This window comes from Fulmarus glacialis, unplaced genomic scaffold (genome assembly GCF_000690835.1).
Source record: "Fulmarus glacialis isolate BGI_N327 unplaced genomic scaffold, ASM69083v1 scaffold15504, whole genome shotgun sequence".
Taxonomy (NCBI): Eukaryota; Metazoa; Chordata; class Aves; order Procellariiformes; family Procellariidae; genus Fulmarus; species Fulmarus glacialis.
In genome coordinates, this window is record NW_009207546.1 from 74186 (window position 1) to 82007 (window position 7822).

The 7822-nt window shown below is 33.5% G+C and overlaps 1 protein-coding gene across 1 annotated transcript in view; it reads right to left on the minus strand.

The window, feature by feature from the left end:
- LOC104075605 (calcium-activated potassium channel subunit alpha-1-like) overlaps positions 1 to 3176 on the minus strand; it is a gene marked incomplete at its 3' end in the record, with an annotated part of 73445 nt that extends 70269 nt beyond the window's left edge. The window contains exon 1 of the mRNA XM_009576163.1: positions 3052 to 3176. Within this exon, the coding sequence (XP_009574458.1) occupies positions 3052 to 3176 (125 nt within the window). The remainder of the gene's footprint in view (positions 1 to 3051) is intronic.
- Between the last annotated feature and the right edge of the window lie 4646 nt (positions 3177 to 7822).

A 7822-nucleotide genomic window follows, 5' to 3' on the forward strand; every position in this document is an offset into this window, starting at 1 on the left:
GATGATTTATAATTACTATTGATCGCAAATTCCCTATGGTAGAGTTAACAGAATCTGGCTGTAAATCAGAAAACTTTAGAAAACCAGCATCTAGGAGACTGCCTGCATAGGTAACTGAGTATTTATGCCATTCTACATGTAATGAAGACATTAACAAAGTCAATGAAAATTCTGCCATTGACTAAGGATTTATCCTTAACACTGAGGTGAAAACTTAGAGAGGGGATTAGAAAATCTAGAATGCTCTCACATTACTGCTTTTGAGAGCTGCACACACTTCTGAATTCACTTTGCATTTCTTTAGCTCTGAGTGCAAAGTGATGAAGGCAGATGAAACTAATCTTAAAAGGAAACTCCCTGTATAAGTAAAAAAATCAGATATATAATTTACTTATATAGATATTCTATTATGACTAGTAACAAAAATTAAACTGGTGGGAGTAAGATCTTCTCATCCCTTAGGGAGAAAGAACGCTTTGAAAATTTTCTCTGCTCCTGAAAATACTGGTCCTAGACCTGTCTCAGCTCTGGCAGGAAATACTAGTTCTTAATAAAAGGGTGCCACCCTAGATAATATTCTAAATTTTCATTTATATTTGCCATTATTGCTCTAAATCGTAAACTATGTAAAACGTCTCAATAGTTTTACAAAATATGAATCTAAACTATAATCATAAAATAAATCAGCACATATCTACTGTTGGTCACTCTCATAAAGAGTGAAAGCTAAAAGGGTACCATAATCAGTTCCCCCTTCATCTTTATGAAGAATTACCAAATAAGAACTTAAGATATGAAGTAGAATAAAATATTTCCAAAGTCAACAACAATAAACATAATTGGCAAATGACAAATTTATCTTGTTCAAAGACTGCTTGCACTTGTAAACCATGTTATTCTAATTTTTATCTTAATTCCCCACCTTTTCATTTAATAAGATGCAAGGAAATGCAAGTATACCTAAGAAGTGAGAAACTGAAGTTTTGTTCCATTACCTTTCTAGTTAGACTAAAAGGCTCCAGCTTAGAAAACCAAAAATATGTACTTAACATATTTGGGTTGAAGAGCACAGGAACAAGTAGAATAAAGATATGCTGCAGGTAGGTCTGTGATTCACCAAACAGTGACTATAAAATTATCACTGGTTAATAAAGTCAGCAAATACTACTGTGGATCAGGGTTGTAAGAAAATGTGAATATCTAGCTTACATGCTCTCCTCTTGTTACATACGTATTCCCAAAATCCAGCTGTTTACATCCTTCTGTGAGTATTGTTTCCTGCAATTTTTAGGCTCTTTTTTTCTACCAGATTAATTAATTGTGAACTGTTACCTGCATGGCTTTAAGTAAGGAGGAATATATGATTGTATCACATTGTGTTACTTTTTGTGGGATCCTCTGCATCACCTTGTGATTAAGAACTCAATCCAACTCCCACTGAAGTTAGTGCAAAGAATGATATGGAAGCCATGAATTATCTGTTATTACTGAAAAAGACTGTAATATTAGCACTCATGTAAGTAAATGACAACTGAAGTAATGACAACCTAAAGTTGGGCAATAATTCTTAGGAGAACCAACAGAAACCAAATATGTTCTAATATGAGAAACACAAAATCTGGTAAATAGTTCTACTGCTGTTACTATGGTATTTTTTTTTTTTTCTAGGAAGAGATTAAACTGTTCAGAGACAAAAGAACAATAGAATAATATTTGCTTTACATTAGCTAATGCGGAATGAAATAATTCAATGGAAAAGTATTTTAAGAGCCCATGGGAGCCGGAACATTAAAAAAAATCTGGTATTTTAAAAAAAAAAAAAGGATTTCTTAATCAGCATAGTGTAGGCAAAAATAATATCCAATAACACATACACCACTTCACATATCACTGTATAACACAGGAAAGAATCAAGCAAAATCAACTAAAGGGCATCGAAATAATCTTATAAACAGTTGTAACATTGCATTTTCCATGTCAAATGTCCCACATAGGTTTTATAGATATTTTTAATAAAGAAAAATGACAACATATAATTATAAACATTAAAATAAACTTTCAAACCCTCAGAAATTCTGGCATGAGCTCAAATGACAGAATTGCTTCTCCTGTGAGGAGAAAAAATTGTCCTCAGAAGTTTTAGATAATTAGTGGCCAAAAATAAGATGAAGTAATATGTATCATTCCAGATTTGCCACAGTAGTACAGAATATAGTTTTTGACACAGGAAAATAAAATTCAGCTCAGAGTCAGTATTGTCATATTATATGCCCCTCCACATGTTGCAGAGCACATTTATAACATTTTTGTTATACAAAAATGAATGTTGTGTAAAACACTGATGGACAAGTTGACAGAAGATTGACTCCAATGTTCACTCGGATTTTTATGAATTTTTGTACAAAAAACCTGCAAGAAACACTTCTTTTCCTGTCTGTGAATCCGTACTAATAATAATGATTTTTTTTTCTTTTTGGTTGAGGAAAGGAGTCAGCCAGTTAGTTAATTTCAAGGCTAAATTAATCTTTTCCAGTTTCATGATATTATTCATATATGCAAGTTTTGTCAGAACAGATACCATATAAATACTATGTTTATCCTGTATCCTAAACTGGTTCTTCCAAACTCATTTAAATGACATTTTGAGAATACACATCACCATAATGAGTTTTGATATCACATCTGGTTTCCACTTTTCCTTTTTCAGCAAAATAAGTTGGACCTCCAATTAAAACTGATAGACTATGAACAAAAAACATTGTAAATTTTTGTTTAAGTAAAAATGAATTGCACTTCTGGAGATGGGACATATGTATCACTGTCCCCCCCACCTTCTACTAAATGTTCTGACTTAAATTAACTTTAGGGAAGAAGCATAGGGCAGAAATAAAAGCCTTTCAGTGCTATGTGAAATGGTGTAATGTGATAGTATACTAATTATACTCTGAAATGTTTCAAAAATATAACAGCTATGTTCACTCTGAAAAAAAAGCAAGCAAAATTCTTGACAGTGCATTCCAGAACTTCAAAATTTTTAGGCATTGGACATACCTGCTTTCTCGTTTTTCCGACTTGTATTCTATGGCTATCATTAAGAGCTTTAGTTTCGCAAACACCAGTCTGCAGAAAGAGAAGAGGCCAAGAGTCAGTCCTTTTTCACAGCCAACATCACACATGTAGAGATGGCTGTGGGTATGCATTTTCTCTGAGAAATTACACTAAGATCTTTTCCCATTTTTTCAGTTAGGTATACACAGAATATACATTAAGGTCTTTCTATTTTGAAGATAATGAACACATATTTTCCTAAAAAGATAAACAGACAAATTGAGAACAGTAGCGTAAGCACCAACACTGTTCCTACGTCTACTTAAGTAATAATAACAAAGGTCACGATACACAATATAAAATTGCATTTGGCTATAGTTGCGGATGTCTTGAAGAAATCTTTCAAATCTTTGCTGGAATTCAGCCATATGTTGATTGTAGTGTGCATTCCTTAGAAAATATGTATGTACTGAATTAAAATGACAGTACTCTATTAATAAATCAATATTTGCCAAACACCATCACAGAGGAACAGGATGACTGGAAGCAATTTGTGACCAATATATAGGAAGTACACTCTGATACTGTAATACACATTTTTTTCAGTTGTAAATGTCTGTACAAGTGGCTATTTATTAAAACAACTCAAGGGTGATATTCATAGACTTGCAGAACTGTGAGTTAGCACAACACCATTTGCTTCAAGCTAATAGGCTCTCTGAGAATAAACAAAGAAACCAACCATTTTTAAAAAAATAACTAGAAGCCATTTTCCAATTTTTTCATTGAAGTGTATGCAAATTCAGTGCTACTTGCTTCCTGTCCTATGAATTTGTCACAAATTATTCTAGGGCTCGCCTTTCAATCAGATGGCTGCCATCTTCTGTATCATACACTAACTTTTCCAGTGCTCAGTGCTTCTCTACAAACGTCATCACTTGAGTGTTATTAATATTTTTGCATATATTTTGAGAATATTTCTTTTCTTTAAGCAAATCTAAGCAATATTCTGCATACTTTGCATAAGTCATATACTTAGCAGAAAACAAGGAATTGGCTGCTGAACGGATAATGTGCCATTTCTATAAGTTTCAGAAATCACTGTGAACACTTAATTTCTGCTATTTCTTCAGGATAAAAGAATAATTACAGATAAACATGGATGTAGGGGTTCTGACAATGCTGAGGCAATGTGCTGCATATCACATAAGGATATGAACAACAAAATTTACTTTGCATTAAGTTTTGCAATGTAATACTTGAGTATATTTTTTCTTCAAAAATTGTCCTTTTAAAGGATTGTAAAAGTACCTCTGTAGTCTCCTTGTCTGGGGAGACAGGTGATATCTCAGTATTGGGAAGTAACACAGAAAGACAAATAGGGGCAAGATTCATTTAACTTTTGTTCAAAATCAATTAAAACTCTTATTCTACCGCCAGAACTCCAGCCAATGTCAGAAATGGGCAGACAGAATCCTGATAGTTACTGAATTCTTGATTAGCCCATCACCTCCCACAATATTAACAAGTTAATGAAGCCTGACTATCACCTTCAAAAAAAGAAAAATAAAATAAAAAAAATCAATTTTCAAACATTTTAACTCCAGAGTACCCTATATGTTGTATTAAGACTATTAGGTATCTGTTTTAAAAGAGATGATATAATAAAATACAACTTCATGAGCCATGAATGTCAAGAGTTCTAAATCTATTTTTTTATTTTGACCACCTACATTCCTTTCAGAAACACACTTAACTTCTCTTCCTTGGTTTTCTAGCATTTGATAGTCTATCCATCTTCCTAAAAAGAAAAAAACCCAACAAACCCAACATAAAGATATAAGCACAAAGCTATCCTAATATTTGGCATCAGTATCTCATTCTAATCTATAGATTTACTAAAAATATTTAAGTGGTAAAATAAATAAGTTTACGTGCACTTGGCCATGCAATTAAACATTAGGATTAATAAGTCTCACCATTTAACTGTATTGTGCAAATGTAGTTTGATATGATTAAAATGAGAAACAGAAAGATCTTATACCTGCTTTTTTCCCCAAATACATAAAGAACCTTGTAATAAGAAGTTAGAACACTTTTTATATCAAATTATTACGTAGAAGTCCACAAAAATTGCCAATAACAGTACATGAGGCATTAATTTCTATTTTATTTTCAACTGTCAGCATCATCTGCTAACTACTGATGAACATAGATGGTCATGAACAAAGGCTCTTAAGAATTTGAATCCGACTGTTTCTATCTACCAGAGACAAATAAATTGTGTTTTACATTAAATCTTCCTTCTTTACTTGTAAGACTATCATTGGCATAAATTAACCATAGATACCTGCTGTATTACTTGCATGTGAAAGTACTGGGATATTTAGAATTTAAAGAAGTTATAATTCTCCTTTCTGAGCAGCAAAACATGAAGATGTAACCTTGATTAGTTCTTAATTACTTAATTTTGTACCAAACATTTAAAAAAGGATTTTAATTAGAAAATCCACTGGAAGGAAGTTTTTTCTTTTCAAACAAATTTTTTATTAAAATCTTGTACACCATAAATCATTCAGGTTTTTCCTCAGGGTCAGTTATAACATTTTTAGCTGAACTACTTTTGACAAAGGAATAGGTACTTTCCTCAGGAGAGAAAAAGTACTTTCAATCTACTTCCATACTTCGGTTCAGCTGTAGTTAGCAAAAGTATTTTGATATAGGATAAATCACGTTGCTATTCACCTAATGAAAAAGGTATGGAAAAATATCATTCCTGATAAAAAAGTACTATCTTATGGTAGCATCTTAAGCTGAGCAAATTACTTACAATATCAGAATTCTTTCATAAATATATTATTTTTTTCTTCTTTTCATACTATTTTTATGCACATTGCAACTGGTGCTTTCTTTGGTACTTGCTAGTACGCTGTGTTCCTTAGGAGTTGGAAGTATGAGAATATCAGGTACTTTACTTTTATGGAGCAGCAGTGTCTAAAACCAGTGCAGTCAATAAGGTTCGTATGTTGGAATAGAAATTATCATAATATCTATTTAATAACCCAAATATCCCTTTTAAAGGTTTTTTAATGTCAGGCTCAGCTAATTTCCAATCACATGAAACTGACAAAAGCATGGGCACCTTGTGCTTTCAAGCTACAGCTGGGTTCTTCCAGATGCTGAGCACTTACGTATTGCTCAGGAAAGGAAAAAAATTTAAGCAAATACTGCAATAGTAGAATTTCACAGAACTACTCAAAAATGTAAAAGTAAGCACCGATGTAAATGGTTATCTGATCAAGTGTAAAATGGTAAGTTTGTTAGCAAGAGTTTTGGGGGTCTCGTTAAAATATTTGAGATGTATTTTACAGGTGTATTACTAGATCATTACATGCACTTCTATTATTGCATTAGAATTGCTGGACCTTTTTAAGTATGCTACAGAAGAGCATGTGACAAGAGAAGTTAGAGGAGGAATCAGAAATTAGAGATGCTAAGAAATGGAAAGCCACTGGCTGAAATCTGTCACATACATAATAGAGAAGGCACTGGTGGTGTTGCAATATTAGTTGCAACTCCTGTCGTTTTATATAAATTAGGAAGAATTCACTGGCTACCAGTGGAAAATTTGTTCAAAAAGTAGGAGTACTTAACTACTATTACAGTATTTCCACTTGTAATACTGTTTAACTTACATGATGTTGACCTATCTGTATGTCTCAGAAAGACAGCAAAAACTTTAAGCATTCTGCAAAAGGATAAGAAACCCTAACAGGCAGCTCAGAAATATAGGAGAATGAAAAAAATAAAGCTGTGCAGTGTGTATGTGTAATCATGCAGACGTTTCTGGATCTGTGATTGCTATATATCTTACATTGATGTGGAGCAGAAGTAACTCCAATGAAATAATGGAATCATTAGCTTAATCATTCGTGAACAATGCCAGTGCGGAGTTTAGTTTACTAGACAGGCTTTAGTTATGTGGGCAGTTCCATGTTAGATTAGAATTTTAACCATAATCTCAGCTGTGAAGAGATACAGAGATACCACATATTCAAGGTATGTTTTCCAGTCTAATCCCATCTCACCAATAAAATGAAACACAATTAAATTTTATATTTTGCAAGTTATGAATCACTGGCTACAAAGCAATACTCATTGCCAGGTTCAGTGCATGAAAAACATTGTTCACACTTACTGTCTAAATACTGAAGAATGCACTTTTTAATTTCTTTAGTCAGAGTCAGGAACCAATAGATGTATCAGAGAGAGATTTGAAACTCATGAAAAGTATTACATGCAAACAATGCCTAAGGCACCTGCATGGCAACGCTTTAATTGTACTTTAGTACTTCAAGTAAATATTTCCCTGATGTATCTGAATACAATATACAAGTTTTGAACTCTCTTCTTTTGCTTGGTGTCGTGGTTTAACCCCAGCCAGCAACTAAGCACCACACAGCCGCTCGCTCACTACCCCCCCACAATGGGATGGGGGAGACAATCAGAAGGGTAAAAGCGAGAAAACTCGTGGGTTGAGATAAAGACAGTTGAATAGGTAAAGCAAAAGCTGCGTGCGCAAGCAAAGCAAAACAAGGAATTCATTCACTCCTTCCCATTGGCAGGCAGGTGTTCAGCCATCTCCAGGAAAGCAGGGTTCCATCATGTGTGACGGTTACTTGGGAAGACAAATACCATCACTCTGAACATCCCCCCTTCCTCCTTCTTCCCCCAGCTTTATATGCTGAGCATGACGTCATATGGTATGGGATAC